We start from the raw sequence: 22568 nt of genomic DNA, 5'->3' as shown, positions 1-22568 counted from the left end.
CATAGTAAAAAAAATTTAATTCAATTTTTTTAATTTAAGTAAACATTTTTTAATTCATATTTCTATGAATGATTTAGATCAGGGCTGCCCACAATTTTTTATGTTGAAATCTACTTTTCAAATGACGAGCTACATGAGATAAACTAAAAAAAAAAACTGCCTCGCTCTCTCTCTCCTGGCTGTCTCTCCTTGCTCTCTCCTGGCTGTCTCTCCTTGCTCATCCTCCTTGCTGTCTCTCCTCTCTCTCCTGGCTGTCATTCCTCATTTTCTCTCCTGGCTGTCTCTCTTCGCTCTCTTGGTTGTCTCTCCTTGCTCTCTCCCCTGGCTGTCTCTACTCTCTCTCTTTCCTGGCTGTCTCTCCTTGCTCTCTTTTCTGTCTGTCTCTCCCCGCTCTCTCTCCTGGCTCACCTTGCTGTATTTTGCAAACAGTGTAGTGCAACAGGCTGTGTAAACGAATATTCTTTGATGTAATACATAGCACTTCAACCCCTAGTATCCACCAGAAAGGTGTCAGGGAGCTTGGCTCAGCAGACTCAGGCTAATAGGTAATCATGTGTTCACAGCTAAATATTCACACCCTTCGAGATCTACCAGTATCAGCTTTGAGAGCTACTGGTAGATCACAATCTACCTAATGGGCACCCCTGATTTCGATTTACATGAATTTATAAGAGCTAGGCTGCACATGGTATTAATACAGAAGTTATTCTAGGTTTATACTACAGACTTAGAGTTTATTTGAAGGCATGCAAAAGATAGGTCTAAAACATTAATACAATGATAAAATTAAGGCATATTTACATTAATTTAATTCAACTGTCATTAAATGGGTCAGATGACTAAGAATAGGCGACTCACCCCAAGTACAATGGATTGTTTGTATTTGTGAAACATTAAATGGAGTCTTAATAGGAACTGTCTCCATTATGAGGGTTTACCTCTAGTAGGTCAGCTGATAGGCAGATTGTCTTTTACCCCTGCACCAAAACAACCCTGTAGTTGGGAAGCTTGAATAGACAGTATTGAAAGTTATGTTGGCCCTACATATAACAATATGATTATTTAATATAACAATCTTGTTGGTGAAAGGATCAAAGGATCAGCTGCATACCATAAGTTTGTAGATATTTTCCTGTCTATGAGTAAGTCTACATTCACAAGCTAGTAACAGCATTATATCTGTCGTACATATACACCGGCAAGAAAACACCGAAATAGACCTGCATGCCCACATTCTGTATTGTGAATTTTCAAAAATGTGACAATTAAAAAATGAGCAAATCAGTTCAGGAATTGTGATAAGTCACCCAAATCTGAATCGTTGTAGATCGGCCATTATAATCGATTCTTGTTATTTATTGCCATTTACTTATTCATGTTTGAGTTTTATGATTCTGAGAAAAGATTTTGTAGCAATTTTTCCCATGTTGAAAGTTCAGCTTTAAAGGACAATTAAAACCTGATGGGATGCAGTCAAGAATGTCAATTTTTTTGATAATGTGTTAGTTCTTTAGCCCCATTTCACCTGCCTTGTGCTGGCAGCATGCTGGAGATCTGGACTGCTGCTCTCACATTGAGGGCAGTGGTCCAGTTAATCAAGTGATCTGATGTACAGTCACACTTACTGTGCTCCAACTAACAATTCCCTGAGTAGCGTTGTTGATTGGAGCATTGTGCAGTGGGGGTGTTGGACCTCTGGAGATCCGGGCTGCTGGGTTGTGTGTGAGAACAGTGGTCTGGACCTCCAGTGTGCTGCCGGCACAGGGCAGTATGATATAGGACTATAGTTTCTGTGCACATTATTTTTCTTTTGAGGCAGCCTTACTGGATTCTATTAACAATAAATAAAGGTTCAATTGGGCGTTAAGTCACTTTTTAAAATGCATTTCTTAAAAAATCCTAGCATATGAAATGATTATAAAATCTATGCTCTGAAGTAAGAAGCTATACGTTTAGTCACATTGAAATCTTTCATCTACAGGTGTGCAGCACTCAAGAACAAAGGATGTGGCTGTGTATTGTACTTCTTGGTAAGCCTTCTGCTTTGTTTTCTATACCTTCAGGGTGAATTATTTTGTAATATGCTCATTGCGTGTGTTTCAGTCAGTGCATTATTAAATGTTAGGTTAGGTAATGTTTGTTATGAAAGACTTCACAGATTTCTTTACAATAAGTAGAGTCAACAAATGTACAGCCTGGCAAATCTAGGTATATGGGCTGCCACCATCATTGCAAAAGATACAAACAGGTGGGTCTTCTGCTATGCTAGTTTCAGCCTGCATGCCCTTGAAAGTTGGGCCAGTGAGTTATGAGAACTGAGCCACAAAATTCTACAACATTTCCCATATGCCCAGGGAGATTGCCAACACATGGTCCATAGCGGGTGCAGGCATGTGGTCATGCCAGAGAACTATATGCAGCTTACCTGCCCTGGTGAGTGAAGTTATGTTGCTATACCTTTCCTTGGTGATCCCTTTACCCCTGTTTACCACAAGGCAAGTAAAGTATTAAAAAGCAAACAGCCTGTAGCCCTTCCCAACACCTGCTGGTCCCCCTTCCCTCCCCTCCTAAACTCAAACATACTGTATGTATAGCCAAAATGTTTCCTTTTTAGTTTTGGATACCGTTAGGAAGGATTTAAACCACTGTAAAATGTCCCGCAGTAACAGTGGTTACCTGGAGAAATAGAGAGGGTGACATGAAAGTGGTCTAACGCTTTCCTACTCTATCCAAACTAACAGAAAAAGGTATATGTACACGTTAGAGTTTGTAGTTTTAGATACGGTAGAGAAAGGTTTGAACCTATGCCTCATCGAATCTTTAAATTTATTTATTTTTGTCAATGGGGCCACCGAAACAGAGATTGGGTCCAATCAGAAGAAGTCGCTGTTTGCATATTTAGAAGATGCTGGTTCCACTGGCTGCTGAATCCAGTAGCCAGCAGAGGAGATTCCAGCAGGGGAGATCCACATAATCTAAAGGTTTATGACCAGCTTATCTATGATACTATGGGATTTCTGGGCTTCATTGCCCATATTCTGGGTAATATATTCATTGATTCTTAGAAACTTTGGAGAAAGACTTTGAAAAAGCTTGAAAGTATGGAAACTGGAGCATGGGAATCTCCACAAATCTATACTCAATCTCTTTGAGATATAAAGATGCAACCCATGGGAAGAATATCTAGGAGGCCTTGGATTCATTTTCTATATGTTTTTCTTTTATATAGTAAATCAGGGAGTGATATCGGAGTAGTCTTTTTTTTTATTTTGCTCTTTGTTGAGGACTTCACCTATCTTTAAATTTTAGGGTGAAAAGCTATTGAGACTTCAACATCAGAATCCTGTGAGATTCCCCAGGTCTAGTTTTGTTTCTCTGATTGATGATGCTTCTGGCCACAGCTAGGAGAATGCAATCAGAAGTCATGTCAGTATTATATATACAGTGGGGCAAAAAAGTATTTAGTCAGCCACCAATTGTGCAAGTTCTCCCACTTAAAAAGATGAGAGAGGCCTGTAATTGGCCTGTAGATGATGTCGATTTTGAAGACAGTGACAGCTCTTAGTTTTTCCTTCTGTAAATATTGTAATGTAATGGTTGTTACATATTGATTCTTTGAAACAAAAGCATGATTTTCCTTTTCTTAGGTTTTCTGTCCCTTGCGAATGCACAGCAAGATTGTGCTCGTGGAGCATGCTACCCTGCAGCGGGAGACCTATTGATTGGAAGAACCAATCTCTTAAGAGCTTCATCAACATGTGGAATGGAGAAACCGGAATCCTACTGTACGCCCTTTGGAGAGGTATGTGCAGTGCAAGCTACACTATGCTTTTATATTAGAGGATTTAAAACTGTGATCTACGTCCGCTTGTATATTGATAGCTAATGTTTTGGGGGTAATGAGCAAGAAAATAAACAGGCCACTAAGCTGTTTATGTATAACGACTAGGTATGGTTATATGAATCTCAGCTGCGGAGTTGCTGAATTTAGGAGAAGTGTGTTTGAGGGTACGGTATCGGGGGCGAGCTACAGGCGTCACTCTCAAACTTTAGCGGAGAGTTTGGAGCTCTACCATCATATACCGCAATTCTTTTTTAGCAGGTGGTGCACAGCGTTGCCCCAGGTTATTTCAGCATACCAGGGTGCAACAGTATAGGTGAGGAAGGAGAAGGAACAAATAATAAGTGGCTTCCAGTACCGGAGTATCAACACAAGATATAGTAACAATTCCCCTATAACTGATGAGACTCAGGATTCAAATGAGGAAGTCCATTCAGCATGTGAATAAAGTCAATACAATCTCCCAAGTGAGCACTGGACTGTGGACTGGATGCCCCAGACTAGTCAGTACTTGCTATTTAGATGTCCAAGTAGATCAGAGTAAGTGGGGGGTCCTTGCTGCACACACATCCTATGATCCAGATCCAGGTGTCAGCTGGCGTTCACTCGCAATAGTGGAACGCCATACTGATCTCTCTTCCGGCCTTTTAAGGGGAAGGAGTGTGGGCGGAGCTACCCGCGTCAGAGAGCCGATGCGTTCCACACTGGAGCGCATCGGCGGATTTACTTCCTGCTTGCGGCTTGCGTTCCACTGCGGAGCGCAGCCGTGATCGTTACATTATGACAGGATCATCCACGTATATAGCATTTTCATATATGCCTTGTTTGTTCATTCAGGAAAAAAATGTATGCAGTAAAGATGTTTTCAAAAAATAGGTAATCTTTATGGTAAAACATTCCCTCTTAAGGTGACCTCTGCATATGCATTTTGTTTCTTCTAAATGCTTGGTTTAAATTTTCAAGAATTGTGGCTTACTTTAGAGCATACTTTAAACCTAAGAACAAAAAAGTAATATGTTGCAGCTTACCAATGATGTGGTCATCACAGCTTACTTTGAATGTAGTCACTATATTCGTTTTCGTTTTATAAGCTTTTTACCTTAATTTTCCCTTTCCAACACTTCCTGTCTTTGGTGTCTCCGCTCACTTCTTCACTGTATCTTTGTAGGAGCGGTGTAGCCATCCTTTGACAGCATTGTCAACCTGTGGAGAAGGTAGTGTTAGATGAATTAGTAGATAACTATTTGAAAAAAAGATAACTATTGTAAGCACCTTGTGATAGCAAGTTTCACTACTATACAGAGCTCCATTAGGTTTCTGTCACTTTCTGTTCTGGGGTCAACGTTCGCTACCTACTTGCTATTAGTGAAGTTAAACTGTACTGCCCACACAGGGATATAGAATAATGGAGTCACCTGGGAGAGGAAGGTGTTTGTGGTGGAAATGCATTGATGCTGGAGGGGACTACTTTAAACACTCCTCAAGTTTGTCGCTTATATAGTTTCTCCGTATCTCAAAAAGTTCAGAGTTACCCTCGTATGGTAACATTAAGCAAGGCTTTCCTCTCTTATTTTCATAAAGATTCATTATAGTCACCAAGCTTGAAGGATATATTGTTTCATACAAATGTCTTAACAGAGTAATATAACTACACTCCAAACTATGTCTGTGAAGGAAATTATACTGATATTATATGGTTTAAAATGAGACTGTTAATTTGTATAAGGTGGAGGAATGTGGTCTGCAACATTCAGGGTGTTTTTTTTAGAGGTGACACAGTATGGTCATTTTAAGTAGTTGTGTTGACTATGTGATGATACATTATTTTTCAAAGTTTTGTTATTTGGAATTAAGTTATTTATGTATTAAGAAAAGCTGCTCTTGGTCATTTTATAGCCTCTTCTTGGGACTTTTCTTATAGCTCAAAAATCAGTTTGAGGGCATAGCATGCCCCTACTTAACTTAAAAAGCAGGTTCACTTCTGTCTGTGTTGCTGTTAGAAAGATTTGCCCTCACTTTCTGCCCTGAGGATAATGCTTTTACCAGACAAGACTAGACAGGAAGTAAAGGAATCTCTCCAATTGAGCTTCTCACTTCATTAAAACCTGACAGGAGCTGTAATCCTTGCCCACTCTATCCAAAAACTGTTTGGGCTATATATGCAGCTTAAAGCCATTTCCGCCTTTGCGGAGGTATTTTTAGAAAACATATGCCAGCAATGTACACCGAGTGTATATGAAGCAGACATATGCAGTTTCTGTATGTTAACACAGAAACTTACATTTTATGTAAGCTTCCATCTACATATCCTCATGGAAATGAGCACCTCTGTGCTTTGCAAGCAAACTGTGTATATTACAACTGAGCTCTCTCTGAGCTCTCCACCCCCAGTCATTACAATACATAGTGGCAACCCCTCCTCCCCGAGAAAGTGTGTTGTGTGCTGAGGCAGAGCTGGTGCTTAGTGATCGTGTTACACAGAATCACAGGGAGGGAGTCAGCTGTACAGCCTACTGTACAGTCCAACCCCAGTGTCGGACTGAATTACCGGTGGAGAAAAATTAGAATTTTCAGGATTGTGGCCTAATAGAAACTTCATAAAACATGAAGAAAGCCTGCAATATGAGTCAAGCAAATGTGCACATATATACATCATTACTGCACCTCTACATTACAACAATAAATGCTAACCACTTACAAAGGTTGAAATGGACTTTAAGATTTCATGGCTCCCTGCTTAACTGTTTCTATCTTAAGACTGGGCCTGTTGTCTGCTTGTATACAGACTGCTACTTCTTAGCTCTGAACCACTGGACTGTTCAAAAGGGACTACTTCTGTCCCTTTAAAATTTACAACACAAATGTCAGTCTGGCTTGGCAGCCTGTCTGTGTAGGCCAAGGCCTCCTTGACCCGCACTCCCCATGTGTCAGACTTCAAGGTTCTCTTTCTGCACATGGGAGCAAAGACAGGCTATAGAGAACACTCTATTTTGTGGGCAACACCTACCTATCTGTAATCAATATTACACCTGTTCCAGGACCCTTTTCCTGCTAAATCTTGGCGCATTCTTTTTACACTGTGACAGACTGTCTGTTATAATGCATTGGGAAGCAGAGTGGCATAGAGGTTAGCACTTTTGCAGCACTGGTGGTCCAACCCTAGTCAGAACACTATCTGGAAGGACTTGGCATGTTCTCCCTGTGCTTGCCTGGTTTCCTCCAGGTACTCCGGTACTCCTGTTTCCTCCCACACTCTAAGAACATGTTGGAAGGTTAATTGGTTCCTGTCTAAATCGGTCCTGCATGTATGCATGTGAGATAGGGACCTTAGATTATAAGCTCCTTGAGGGCAGGGACTGAATGTCCGCTGTGTAAATTTCAGGTGCTATATAAAAATACCAGTAATAATACCAAAAATTGGACTTTTTAAAAAATAATTAAACTTAAATTCTTTCCATATTGAATCAGATCAAAACAAAATATACATTGTCCAGCAAAGTGTTTTCTTAATTTTTTGCCCAAGCACTTACACTCATGTCTATGTTTACAAACAGCTAACCGCTGGCTCCAACTCTGTCAGCTCCACTTCTTTGAACTTCCTGCTGTGTACAAGACCACAAGGGACAGGACAGTCTCCAGCAGCTGTCCATCTATTAACTTGTAGTTTACTAGCACACACGAGGGTGGCTTCATAGAACCCTTCAAGGGAAAAGAGCCACCCCAATATAGGATATAATGGCCAGTGCTCAGGGGACTAGCTGTTTCTGTAGGAAACTAAAACTTTTCAACATCAAGCATCCAATGTAAGTGATTTAATAAGCATTTGACATAGTTTAAAAACCTTTTTACTTTAATATCACTATACGTGATCTCTAGTTTCTGTTATCTTGTATTGTACAAAAAGTTCTATGCGTCAGGTCCTATTCACACTACCTGCCACAAAGCCTGGCAACACAAGTTACATGCCATTTATTTACACCTCAATGTAAATCACGGCGGTGCATTGTGATGTGTGACGAAAACCCTGCATGCTCAATTTTTGGTCCCTTCTGGTGCACTGTGCAGCCCATTTAACGCCTGGCAACACATAACACAACGCACGTTACCTTATGTTAGTTCAAGGCACCTCATTGGACCAGACTGGTATGAATGGGCCTTCTGTATTTTTTAGACAAGGGATGAAAAGTGGTGAAGACAGTAATGTTAAGGCATAGAATCCTATTTGCGTGCTCAGCATAGCTATTTTATAATATATATGATTTTCAGGAGGTGAATCTAACATTTTGGAAGTATTTTTTTTCCTTAAGCCTAGTCTACAGATTACAGATTCATTTCCAATACAATATTTTATTTCTTTTTATTTTTATAAAGAGATCTAGTGCCTGCCTTTGCCCAGGATATTGAGACAGTGTAACCTCCCTTTAACCTGCCGCTGTTTGGCAAAAGAGAATGCGTGTCTTTGGTTTTTGAAATCTAGCTATTGTCAGCAGGTCCAATTTTAACAAGTGACCTTTCATACACTTACATAACTGGATAGTTGGTGAAGTTTTAATACTGGATGTGGGACTAAGGCATTGGTTTTGAGCCCTCCTAGCAAATAAAAATGAGGAGTTCACAATGAAAATAGCTCAGAGGGCACTGCCCCTTGCACAGAGTTACAAGGGAGGAACTGCAGACTGGTTTTGTAATATATGTCTGGTCTTTCTGACCCTTGGATTTCAATAAGAAATTACATCTTTCCCGTATGCCTGGTTTTTAGCTGGCAGTTGAATTTTCAAATGTTTTATACTGAAACCATGTTACCCCTACATTGTCTATTCACTGCAAGTAAATTTAAAATAAAATGGAGATAACAAGCTTTTTGGGTGGAAAATTATAGGCTAAGCTGTATGTAGTATTGTTCTTACATTTGTTACTATACAGTTCAGGTAAACAGGCCTATAAAACATGTACTAATGCAAAAAAACAAAAACAAAAACCAGCTTAGTGGGGGAAGAGGGTCTTTTAATTCAACTTAAAGGGCAATTATAAAAAGACATATACTGTCTGTCCCCAAAAAAAGTCACTACCTGGACTTAGCTAAGTAAATAGGTCATTGAATAAGCACCATTATATGCCCAAATGTGGTCAGCTGCCTACCGGAAATACTGAATGACCAGGTTTTTCCATCAATGGATTCTTTTTTCCCTGGTTGCACGGGCACATTCCAACATGACAATGCCAGGATTCATCGGGCTCAAATTGTGAGAGAGTGGTTCAGGGAGCATCACTATAAGATCTTGGTAAAAAATTAGATGGAAATAAATATTGTGACATTGCATAAGCTTATCAAAACGATGCCTCTGCAAATGTGTGCCGTGATCATTGCTAAAGGTGGTCCAACGAAATATTAGAGAGTATAACTTTATTTTTTGGACAGGCAGTGTAATTCCTTTAAATAACCTTCATGTTCGGCCGGCGCCCCCCCTTCACTTTTCGCCCGGTGCCCGCGCCCCTGCTGCACCCCCGGTTGTTACGCCACTGCTTCTTGGGGATATCTTAAGCCTGCACATAAATTGGTGTATCATTGCAATGTAATCTGCCTATCAATTATAAACTGTGTGTACACATACACATGCACAATCACACACAAAGGTTGAACTTGATGGACCTGTGTCTTTATTCAACCTCAAATACTATGTAACTATGCAACTTGAAAACCTGTAGTATCAAGATAACTAATGACACTTAACCTTTTCATATGTGGGAGGGGTAGGACCAAACAAACGTTTGAGTTCAGCACAAAAGAGTATCCCTTTAAAGAGAACTACTCACTAATGTAATGCCTTGACTATAAAGAAAACATTTACAATGCAGTCGCCTATGCAGTTGCAATGCCTATTCAGCTGCTGCACCTATATGGGACTAGCACAGCCTTTGTATTCCAAAGCTATCATGCAAGAGTTGGAACACACTTAGATCCCATTAATTCTGGCACAGAATCCAGACAGTACACAAAAGAAGACGTGCAGTGTGTGGCAAGCTTTGACCTCTGTATCTATTACAAAACTGAACTGCACATGCACAGCCACGCATCTACAAGTCATGAGCTTAATTACCATTTATAGACATGCAGGGAATTAAAAATAACAATAATTAAAGGTCAAAAACTGCATGACAGCTTAACCAAAGCTCCATATATTCTCCTTTTTAAATGTCAACAAAACAAATAATTAGAGCCTTACAAGTTTTTTTACCTGTTAAACAGAAATAGTTGCAGAAGCACTGATTTACAAAAACTGGTGTAACAAAAACTGAATCTAAGCCAGAGAAGTTTCCAAAGTAGCCAGTTAGGTTTCATCTGTAAAATGAAGCAAGTTAAAGTTTGTGTAAATCAGCTCTATATGTGGGCATTCCATAATCATAATTTGGATGTATTAAGACTTCTTGAAGTAATTGATGTCATCAATTGATACAAATATAGGATATCAACACGATGTATATCAGATGATCACCTAATGGGCGTCGCCCAATAACAAGTCAGTCTTAATCCATTATTGAATAGAGTTCAGATCCTAGATCTGTGTTTCAAGTCAGACATAACAAACACTGGGACAAAAACGTTTGTACGGTAGATGAAGTGAGACTTTGTAAATTGTAAGAATCCCTTCATGTAGGTTTTTGTTTGTTAGTTTAAAGCACAACCTTCATATTCTTTAGCAAGCAGTAGATATAGGCAAGAAGTTTAAAAAAAAACAAAAAACGCTTGAACTGGTTTTAAACTTACCTCGTTATCGCTGCTCGATCCCGCGCCGAGAATCAGGAAGTGATCGTACGGCCGCAAAGGATCTTAGGGCGGGCGCATGCGCAGTTCCGATTCTCGGCCGGGAGACGAGCAGAGACGCAAGGTAAGTCTATGGACGCGTGCACCCGCCTGCAGTCACCGCTGGATCGGAGAGACAGAGCAGTCAGCGCTGGATCAGAGTGACGTCGCACCGCTGGAGGGACACATGAAAACATGGGGAAAGAAGAGGAAGATCAGAATAAGAGACATCATTTGAGGTAAGTGCTAACATTTACATGGGGGGGGAGGGGAAACATTTTTTGGCTTTAATGTCACTTTAAAGTGACATTAAACCCTCAGATTTTTTAACAGAAAACAATACTGTAATGTGTGCCTTACTGTAATCCATGGTTGTTTCCCTTCTCTTTGCTGCTCTTCCTTTTAAATCTGTATCTCTTCTCATGCTGGGCAGAACTTCTGTTTTGCAGCAGACTGCTTTGTCTCTGAAATGGATACATGGTGTCTGTGTGAAGGTTCACAACCTGAGCCAGCACTACAGGAAGAGGCCCTCAGCTGCAAAGGGAAGTTCTCCCTCAGCATGAGAAGAGATAAGGATTTACAAGGAAGAGCAGCTAGGAGAAGGGAAACTACCATGGATTACAGTAAGGCACACATTACAGTATTGGTTTATGTTAAAAAATCTGAGGGTTTAATGTCACTTTAATTTTGAGCAAAACATTCCAATAATGTGGTGCATAATTTAAACATGAGAATGGTTTGACAGTAAGTGATATAAAAAGAGAGGTTCTGATAACTTCTATTTGACTGCATACAGTCATATCCAAAAGGAAAACTGAGGTTTACCTCTAAACCTAATATTTTTGAATGCAGTTGTTAATATATTCTAAGAGCTTGAGAATAAGGCTAAGTGAAGAGGGGTTATGCCCTTGGAAGGTAACATTGAAGGCAAAACCACTTCATGTTCTGCCATCTTGAAGAGTAGGTATCATAACCTTTAGACAGGAATCCAGGTTGGCTGCAACCCCAAACCTAGGTGACCTTGGAATATACTCTAAGTGAGACATATTATCAAAATGCCAAAACACAATCTGAGAACACATCCAGGGTCAGCTAGGTCTTTATTGCATTCTATTAATAAGCTATCTTGCAGCTTCTCTAAACTTAGTAACAATACTCTAAAATATGCTTAGTCGGGTGCATGGTTTATATGTCTTGAAATGCATATCTTGACAGATAATATTTTAATAGCTCTGCAGCCTGAGAATTCTTGGAACTGTTTGGCACTAGTGATAAGTTTGAAAAATGGCATAGAGAATGGTCAATTTATAGGACACTTCTGATTTATTATATGTCAACAGCATATGTAGGTCATCTATGTGTTTTTTTATTATCCTTGGACAAATATTTTTTTTGTAATTGGAGGGCTTAAGCTATTAAACCAGTATTTTTTAGTTGGTGGATATGTATGTTTACTTTGCTTCCATTTCTTATTTATTTAATTATTTTTTACAGATATGTATATAGCGCCAACAAATTATACAGCACTTTGCACAGTGCACATTTACATCAGTCCCTGCCCTCAAGGAGCTTACAATCTAAGGTCCCTATCTCACATGCATACATACGAGGGCCAATTTAGAAAGAAGCCAATTCACTTACCAGCATTTCTTTGGAGTGTGGGAGGAAACCGGAGCATGCAGAAGAAACCCACGTAAGCACAGGGAAAACATGCAAAAAGTGTTCCATATTTTTTGGAAGCTCTCAAGTAGTTAAGCGTGGCTCTGAATTAACAGCTTAATATCTCTAGGAAAACTTTGTTTTACCCAATATGTTTACGAGAAGATGCACGTGCTCGCATGGACTTTAAAAAACATTTCAAAATTATTTTTACATTTATTTAAGTGAAATAGTTTGACATATAAGTGTAATCATAGCAGATCACATTGTATTGTGTGTATTCTGTGTACATTACAACTTTTCACTTTTGAATTTCCCGCCGGCTGTGACGCTCGAAAACGAAACTAAAAGTCAGATGTCGGCTTTTAGTTTCATTTTCGAGCCGCGTACAGCAGAGGACGCCGCGGGATCGCAGGGACAAGGTGAGTGTCAGTTTTCTCTGCAGCCCCGAGTCTGGCTCGGGGTTACCGCTCCTAGCATTGAAAATTCACCCCGAGCCAGACTCGGGAATACCGCCAGGGAGGTTAATATTAATGTTAAAAACTGTTATTTTTTTCTTTTAACTTTTTATAACATAGGGGAGCTTACAAGCCCCCCATGTGATAGCATATTGGCAGTGACAGACACTCTTTAAGGTGAGGTGATACTGGGGGTCCAAAAGACCTTTACGCTTGAAATACTGTAGGCTATTGAAATGCAGATCGCACTTCAATAGCTTATTACTGGGCTTCAGGAATGACAGCTATGGGACCGGAAGTTATGTAATCTGCGTTGCTCCCGGTACCTTAGTACTGGGAGGAGATTGGTGAATGGGCGTTTGCCAATCTTCTCCCCACCTTTCCCCCGACACCAGAGAAGCCGGTCCCAGGCCCGTAGGAGGGGCAGCGGAGCCCGGGAAACACGTCGGGAGGTCGTGCGGGGGCGTTTACTGGCCGGTACATGCAATCTGGCGGCAGCTGAGCAGCCAGAATCGCTTCTACTATAAAGTCGGCAGTCGGCTTTACAAATGTAAACAGAGTCTGTTTAAATGGGCCCGATGCCGGTGATGTACACTGGCATCATTGTACGTCACTGGTCATGAAGGGGCATACGGAAAGGATTCTTCACAGTTAGAGCTGTACAAGCTGTTCTAGCTAGCTTAGTTTACTTTAAAAAAAATCTGGATGTATTCCTAAATGCACAGAATATTAGTGGATATTGAGTTCTTATAGGTATATTAAGCACCAGAGATTGTGTTTATTGAGGGAATATCCGATTGCCTTATGGGATCAGGAAGGATTTTTTTCCCTCTGTTGGAGCAAATTGAACCATGCTTTATAGTTTTTTTTTGCCTTCCTCTGGATCAACATTGGGTAATTGTGGGCATAGCGTTCTGTTTTAGGTTTTTCTTCCTTTTTTTAAAATCTCTATAGGTATTTGTCTTCAGGCAATGAACAAGCAGTGGGGAGGTGAAGGCAAGATGAGCATAAACTGCTGCATAGGCAAAGAACAGGTCCATTGTAAAATTATGCAAAGAAAAATGGAATTAACTCGTTAGGGGATAACAAGTTAGTAGTGGTCAATTTAGGGATCCGGACAAGCGGGTGTATTGTACAAAAATTAAATTTATTTGAAAAAGATATAGAACATCACACTTAGCTCCCTCACCACCATTAAAACTGAATAAAATACAGACAATCATAAATTGTATGTGGATCGATCCTCATAGGCACTTGATGTAGATTACACCGTAAGGGGTAATGACCGATGTATAGATTATGACGGTCTTTATCCCTTCGCAAACTAGCCCATCCGTGTACCAACTTGCAAGGGCCGTATAAATTGGGGAGATATCCCAGGAGTTGGAAAATCAGGGATGATTATACTGTATATTCCAGGGTTTAGGAGGAAGGGAGGGATCTGGACGGATCAATAATAGTGATTCTGATTTCCTCCGTTTGTTATGAGATTATATCATATAATCAAATATTGATATAAGTGTGTTTCCTGTATGACAATCTTCTTAGTGGAATGATGTATATTCACTTTCCTTTCAACTTATTTCCCTTCTTTCATTTATCTTTTAATTACAGTCCTCCTTTAGTTTGATATTAATGAAAACGAGTCTTCCTTGATCCGCTAAAATCTGAACCAATGAATGGAAAGGAAGAAAGAGGCGTGATCTAACTATTTAAGAGACAGTTCTCCCAACCTCAGAGTATGTCCTGACGAAGCAGGAGGGGCGAAACGCGTCGACAGATAGACAGAGACCAGACACATAATCACTATACAATAAGTGGATGCACGATCCAGATATCTAGGAACACTGCAAAGCTTCTAATGGTGATTTAGGGGTTCTCAGTGACGGACAGACTACACCCAGAACATCCAGGAATCTGTCTAAAGATTCATCAGGTGGACACATCCCTTGAATCCATTGTTGGGGATCAGATTGCAACAAATCATCCCCTGGAGGAAATAACAAGACGTCCACACACCTGAATGAACTACTAGACTGCACAGGAGAAGATCTTCAAACCGCCCGGACTATAAAGGGGAAAGAAACTTCAGTAACGTGAGTGACAAAAAGTTTCATACTTTATGCCCGTCAATGACACTGTCTGAAATATCACTCTGAAGTAAAATCCCATGCCATCTATACCTAAAATTCAACACTGTAGAGAAAGAGAAGATTGAAGTCAGGCGAAGCATTGAAGACAGTCCAAATGTGTTAGTCTGTCCAGGAGAGAAAATTTCCCCTTCCCCCTCTGTCTCTAGCAGTAAGTTCATTTTCACTTCACCGTTCCCACCATGGTACTCCATGGCTGACGAACAGGAAAGGGTCAATTGCACATACGGCTAAATTGAAGCCAACGGTACCCAATCAAGGAAGACTCGTTTTCATTAATATCAAACTAAAGGAGGACTGTAATTAAAAGATAAATGAAAGAAGGGAAATACGTTGAAATGAAAGTGAATATACATCATTCCACTAAGAAGATTGTCATACAGGAAACACACTTATATCATTATTTGATTATATGATATAATCTCATAACAAACGGAGCAAATCAGAATCACTATAATTGATCGGTCCAGATCCCTCCCTTCCTCCTAAACCCTGGAATATACAGTATAATCATCCCTGATTTTCCAACTCCTGGGATATCCCCCCAATTTATACGGCCCTTGCAAGTTGGTACACGGATGGGCTAGTTTGCGAAGGGATAAAGACCGACATAATCTATACATCGGTCATTACCCCTTACGGTGTAATCTACATCAAGTGCCTATGAGGATCGATCCACATACAATTTATGATTGTCTGTATTTTATTCAGTTTTAATGGTGGTGAGGGAGCTAAGTGTGATGTTCTATATCTTTTTCAAATAAATTTAATTTTTGTACAATACACTTGCTTGTCCGGATCCCTAAATTGACCACTACTAACTTGTTATCTCCTAACGAGTTAATTCCATTTTTCTTTGCATCAATTAACCTGGTTACGGATCGGAACACACAAGCAGATACGCAAACTCCAATAGGGTGACTACAAATAGTCGGATCTCCAGGTAGGAACACAAATCCCCTTTTTCACACCATTGTAAAATTATATTTGACATGACTTTCAAATTGTCTATGCTTGCTCTTCCATATTTTGCATTGGTGCCTTCAGGGCCCATTATCAAGCCTGAGTACTGTCACTCTGTACTGGAAGAGGAGGGGGATTTCCTAGGCAAAGTAATACCTTTTATAGTCATGAAGGCTGAAGTGGTGCTCTGATATGATTTACAGTAAAGCTGCGATCATGCCTATACACTTTATGAAATATACTATACAGTGTAGCCACAAATGTCAACAGGACAGAGAGTAAGGAGAAATGCAAATTTTATTGCTGTCACTGGCACAGGATTGGAGGGCATATCTTACAATAAGGATGCCTGTTCGGGTGACAACCGTCAATAGAGTATTTGCCCTCATTTTGGGAAAGTTGTTCTTTTTTCCACCTATGTCTCTGGTAGATGAAGTAAAAGGAAATCTCTCTGATAGGGAAACAAAGCATCAATGCTGTATCTATTAAAAAAAACAAAACTGAAAAAAACGTTTTGTCTGCTACTCTCAGCTCAAAACCAAAGAGTTCAATTAGAAAGAATCATTTCAACCACCACTATTACCTTTAGCTACATTTAATATGCTTCATATAATAAGCATTATCATGAGTCACAGCAGATGTCTCAGAATACTTCACTGTCACTGTGCTAGTGCATTTGATTTGACAAAATGGCAGATGAAATGATATATTGTGCCCAGTATGAGGAACGTGTTCTAATCTCATCCTGTTAGCTAAGGTTTCTATTGCGCAACCTGTCTGCAGCTGTATGTAACTTCAGCTGCTGGTTGATCATACGTGCTTAGACATTCAGCTTCAGAGAGCTGCCAGCCATGCAAAACTGATTCATATTATACTGCCATTATATGACAGAGGGCATCCTACTAAAAAGTATTAATAACATGTAATTTGTTGGTTAATATTTTAAATTATTATTTAAAAAGGATGACTGATTTTCAGTCAGTATTTATTTAAAAAGGAGATGATCTGTGAAAGTTTTGCTTAAAAAAAGGCAGGCAGAAATCAAAGGGCTAGTCACCAGTATTGCTTGTAGCCTCCCTGCAGTTGATATTTTCCTGATTACTGACTTACCATGCCTTGTTTTGTATTTCTTTGTAGAGGGGGTCATGTTGGTAGAGGGAGGTCTTTGCTGTCCCCTGATGATTGGTGATTTGAATTGGGGAGTATTCAAGAATTGTGGGGGAATATTCAAAAAGAAACAGGAGAGTTCAAGAAAGCATACATCCAGACAACTGATGAAACAGAACTAGTGAGATCTTCGCACTGCAGGTTCTTGGGTACAGCATGCCCTACAGCAAGGAGAACAGTGAGGAGCACATCACCAAATTATAGTCTAAGTCTCTTGAGACTAGCAGTCAATTGCACATCACCTCGTTACATCAGAATACAGCATTATACAACAATTATACAACATATTGTAGGAAACTTCTTGTATATGTCATGGATTGCATGAACATAGCATGGGCATACAGGCTAGCACAGACTAGCCATCTACAGCTCAAAAGACATAAGTACAGTATATGTTGTTGCATTTTCAACAACTAGCAGTCAATGGCACATCACCTTATATGCTCTCAAGCTGGATTTATACCTCAATAGGTTTTAAGGCATAGGAAATGCACTGCTATTTTTCATGAGGAATTAAAGACATGAATGTTTTAGAGTGCTGCTTAGGCACAGATACATTTTTTAGATGCGCCTGATAACACAGCAAATCTTCACTTTGAGTTCATAGTTCTATGTATTCTTCTCACCGTTTTACTTGCTTCCTGTTATGATATATATATTAAATTTTTTTCTATCAGTGAGACTGGATCGATAGACTTTGAGAGAAAAAAAGATTATACAGTACCTGGCAGCATGCCTTGCAATTTAATTTTGTGGTCTCTCCCTTTTGCTGCAGGGTGCTATCACCCATTTTGCACTTCGGTTAGCTGAACAATTTTTTTTATGCAATCCCCCCAAAAAACCATGTATTTTCTGAAAGTGAAAGACCTATAAAATTGAAAAGATAGTACTACTGGTTTTGTACATATCATGTTAGTTCTACAAATGTTTATCAAACATTTTTTTGATAATTAAACTTGTACATTTATACCAAACAATGAAAAGGTTGAAAGTTAGCATTAAACTAAAATAAGGACTTCCTAAAATTATTCTTGAACCTCTAAACCACAATAGAGGTAGTGTGTATCTTAATTATGTTCATATTATGTGTGTGTGTGTGTTGTATGGGTTTGTAAAGGATAGCTGTACATTTAACAAAACACTACATCACCCTCACTAAACCTCTTAAATGACACTGTATGATGTACACTAAAACTACCTACCCTAATTGCATATCTACTTGAGCAGCACAGACAAAGCTTGTTCCAATGTTTAGAACACTATCATACTGTTGGTGTATATTGGGACGTAACAGGGTTTTTAAAAATACAGTTACTAATCTGACCATTTTATTTATACAAACTACATTTAGGTGAACAGCAGTGTTGGAAACTCTGTGATATTTTGCTCAAAATAGGGTATATAGAGCTTTGAGGGCTATCTCAACCCATTACAATTATCTCTGCTTGATGACATGGTCATCAGTAGGGATTCCAACTACTATTTGTTAAGGAATTACAAGCCCTGGTGTACCTGGCCAAACCTGTTTAAAAGGAAATAGTTAAAAGGTCTTCACAGACTAATGTCCTCATCCTCCCTCATCCCTTTGCTGTGTTTTGTAATTTGTCAGGGAACATAGTTTTTCAGAATTTCAGAATATGTTACCAATGACTCATGTGTTCCCAGCTCTAAGATACAAAACGTGCTGACTCTAGCACTGCTGTAGATTTGTACCAGTTCCAGAATCTGGGACATTTCATCAGAAAGGATGTATCTGCCTTGAAACTTAAAAATCCTTTTATTCAGATAGTTTTAAAAAAGGTCTTATTTTATAGTAAAGGAATGGCTGATATTTTGTGAATTCCATTTTGTATTTGTGCTTTATCAGTGTAAATTTGCCTTCTACTGCATTTGCCATACTTCTGTAATACTGCATGCTAGGGGTGTTCAGATACCATACTCGGTACAAGTACAAGTACAAGTACAAGTACATGTGCAGATACTTTTCCAGCTCCAAGACTAGACTAGGGAAAAATTCAAAAGTTAGGAGGCAGCTGTCATTTGTAAGGAACATACGGAGCTCCTGGGATTATCAGAGTGATTATCACAGATTGATTATCAGAGAGGCTTAATGTCCCAAGTAGGGGCAGAGACAGCAAAAAGAACAGAATCTACTTTACTCTATCCAAAACGAAAAAAACTTAAATGTTTGGCAACACATACACTTTAAATGTACTATATAAGGAACTAGCAAAAATACACAGAATAAAATCAAGGAAGGGAAAATGGGTTTAGTCTTACTGTAATTTCTCATAAATTATTTTCATTATTGGTGTGGAAGTAGCCAAAAAGAAAAAAAAAATAGATGAGCTGTTTGTATGCATGGTTTAGTTAAGATTGAAGTACAGTTCATTTTCCATATCTTGCTTTACCAGCTCTTATCTTTACTGATTTTACATGTTCGATTTACATTTTGAAACATTTACATAGGTTAGCTGTCTATAGTCTGGGGTTTGTTGTCCTCATATGTGTGGTTTATCATGCAGACTTGTTATGCTGCCACGTCAGTGTATTCCAGGTTTTTGTACCAAGACAAAAGGACTCAAATACCAAAGTGGGGTGACAGGGACATTGTTTGAAGTAAAGTTAAGTTGGGAGCCCCTGTATTGTTAATTGAACTGATTTTAACCTGTATTCATTTCAAACAGCCACTCTTGTGAAAAATATCTTTTTTTTTAAATGACCCTTTAATAGATTGGATTCTGTAAGTAAACTCAGGTCCAGATTTACTTCACTTCAATTTGGTTTACATCACTTTAGCTAACTACACACTTTAAGTGACACCATACTCACACACTTTAAGTGACACCATACTCATAAGTTAAATCTTACAAATACATTCAAATACCTTAACTATTAACAAAAATGTAGCTTATTTGTGTATCACTCAGCTGTAGATCCTCAAATCATCTCTGAATTGGTGCCGACACTGTCCTTCCTTCTGGAGGGTGGCTACTTTTGTTGCCCATGGTCCCTGTGTGTGTTGTAAAGTAGCCACCGCTCCAAACTTAAGTTTAGTTTACTCATTTTGTATTGCAACTGTAGTCTCAAAACACACACAGGAACCATGGGAAATAAAAGTAGCCATCCTCCAGAAGGAAGGACAGTGTCAGCACCAGAGTGATACACAAATAAGCTACATTTTTTCATTTATAGGTAAGATATTTGAATGCATTTTTACGATTTAACTCCTGACACCTGTTTGGTGTCACTTTAAGCAAATTAGATCTGCAGTTTAGATCACATGTATCTCAGGCAAAGCACTATTCTATATACACAAACATTTCCTAAAAAAGAGTGGAGTTGAAGATTATTATGAATCTCAATGGCTCATGGCATCGTGCACCTGCAATAATAATACCATGAATTAGCTCTTTGCCACTAGCAAATCTATAATTGGTGCATTGGTATAGCTAGAAATAGAAACGTGATAATCTTTATTTATTACTATATTCCAATGTGTGTTTCAAATCTAAACAACAAATGCTTCATAACAATATAATCATACAAGACTCTATTGTCACAAGTGACAGTCAGGAGTGAGAACCCCCAGCTGTACTAAGCATTGGCGGGAGGCTTTCAACTGGGATAAAGTCTTTAAACATACATATCCCCAGCACGGGGCATCATGCTGGGGAATGTGTTTATACAGATGGTGGGTGGGAAGGGTTAAAGCATAGCTGTTGCATGGTCGAGGGAAGCTAGCTCATGCCATAATGTGTATGTATGCACAACACACTATAACATTATGGTATAATTACATCTAGGTTGACCCTGGTTGCTGCTCCTTTCCCTTCTGCTACCATAAAGGCATTCAGGTTTAGTGTGTTCTTTTTTCAGCTATTGGGCTGATGACATAACTCCTGCACATGCCTGCTCGAGTTACACCGTCCTGGCACCTAGTTCCACTCTCAACAGATGCTAGTAATGTGTCAGGAATGTATACTGCACTGTCCATGTGCTGCAGATAGGGAACGCAAGAAAACAAAATGGTAGGAATAAGGGGAAATCGTTTTTTTTTTGTCAAAGGAGGCAGTTAAAGCCTCTTCCGTCAAAAGTTCTACCGCCAAGCAATTTTAAATATTGGTCAAATGCTAGCTGATCGCTATTTCAAATATGAATGACTTTGGGATAAAGGTTATACTATTGTGGAAGTTCGTGCAATCTGTGACTGGTTTACTATATTGGCACACATGGGAAACAACACAACATGCAGCTGGCTGAGGTCATTTTGCTGGGCCACTGACACACTTGTTCCCATGTGACGATATCGTTGTAAATGAGACAGAGGACTGGAATGTTGACGTGGAATTTACACCATTCATATCAGATTGTCCACTAGGCTGTCAAGTCGAACTCACATCTTTGAATCCACAAAAGTTCCTAGATGATATTGTGCAAATGAACATTAAAATAGCAAAGGATGTTAAAGGAAACCTGTACTGAGAAAAATATATAGTTTGCCAATGTGGAGCACTACACATGCTAAATATCTTTTATTCTGATTCAAAGTACTTTTTGGGTCACTGTCAGAGGTGAAGTAAGATTAGTGTTGGGTTCAACTTAGAGCTTAGGTTAAATTCGGAATTTAGTACTGGTGGGAGTTAAATTTTAGGACCGGCGTTGATGGGCTTTTGTCCACTTCCTACAGGTCTATAGAAATGCAAAGCCCACTTGAAGAAGGTCAACTGTATGTCAAATGTACCCATCAATGAATTCTGAATGATCAAAGTGATGCTATCCACCCAGGCCTGATGCCCTTCAACACAGATCTTTATGGACTCTTTTTAGGGAATTGGTTAGGTTTGGGGAGGATGTTAGGGCCTATTTAAGGGCTTGTCCACACCAATTGCGGTGTGTTCCTTTTATGAGTAATTGTCACACACTCTACTGCTTAATAGTAGCACTGTTCGTAGGTCTGCATGGGTTTTACCTGCACATCTTTCAACTTTAATGGTAGATCTATTACAAGCTCTGCAAAACCCCTACAGTTGGGTGACTGAAATGGCTCAGTGAAAGGGCTCATTCACATGGGTGCAGTGACCCGTACATCCATGCCGGTAGCCATGTTTAAATGCCTGGGAAGGTGCCTCCTCAAGACTACATATCCCAGCATGCATTGCTTCCAGCAAGCAATTATGTTATATTGTTCAGACGTTGAGTTGTAGTTCAGATGACAGGCTTAGTAAGAGTGGTGACACAAGTAAGTGCATATTCACAGGGCTAAGTGAAATTGTGTCACTGCATTGAGGAAGTACATCCTACAGGCATCTTCACTAAGTAAGTTTACAAATTCCAGGATTTTTGAGGTTATTAGGAGTGGGGTAGAAATTATGAAAATTCAATATAGAAATACATATTTAATTTTAGTTTTTGACCATAAATACCCTTTAATTTTGGAAAGTGCTGAGCAATCTGTTTGTACTATATATATTCTGTATACATTAATATTGATAACAAGAGGCAGCCTGATTTGCACTATATATATA

The 22568-nt window shown here is 39.3% G+C and overlaps 1 protein-coding gene across 1 annotated transcript in view; it reads left to right on the top strand.

The window, feature by feature from the left end:
• Window positions 1-22568, top strand: part of LAMB3 (laminin subunit beta 3) — a 70507-nt gene that overhangs the window by 2314 nt on the left and 45625 nt on the right. Inside the window, exons 2-3 of the mRNA XM_018562770.1 lie at window positions 1983-2030; window positions 3648-3802. Of these exons, the coding sequence (XP_018418272.1) occupies window positions 2006-2030; window positions 3648-3802 (180 nt within the window). The 5' untranslated portion in view covers window positions 1983-2005. The remainder of the gene's footprint in view (window positions 1-1982; window positions 2031-3647; window positions 3803-22568) is intronic.

Source organism: Nanorana parkeri, unplaced genomic scaffold (genome assembly GCF_000935625.1).
Source record: "Nanorana parkeri isolate BGI_ZX_2015 unplaced genomic scaffold, ASM93562v1 scaffold598, whole genome shotgun sequence".
NCBI lineage: Eukaryota > Metazoa > Chordata > Amphibia > Anura > Dicroglossidae > Nanorana > Nanorana parkeri.
This window is presented reverse-complemented; position numbering and strand designations above follow the sequence as displayed.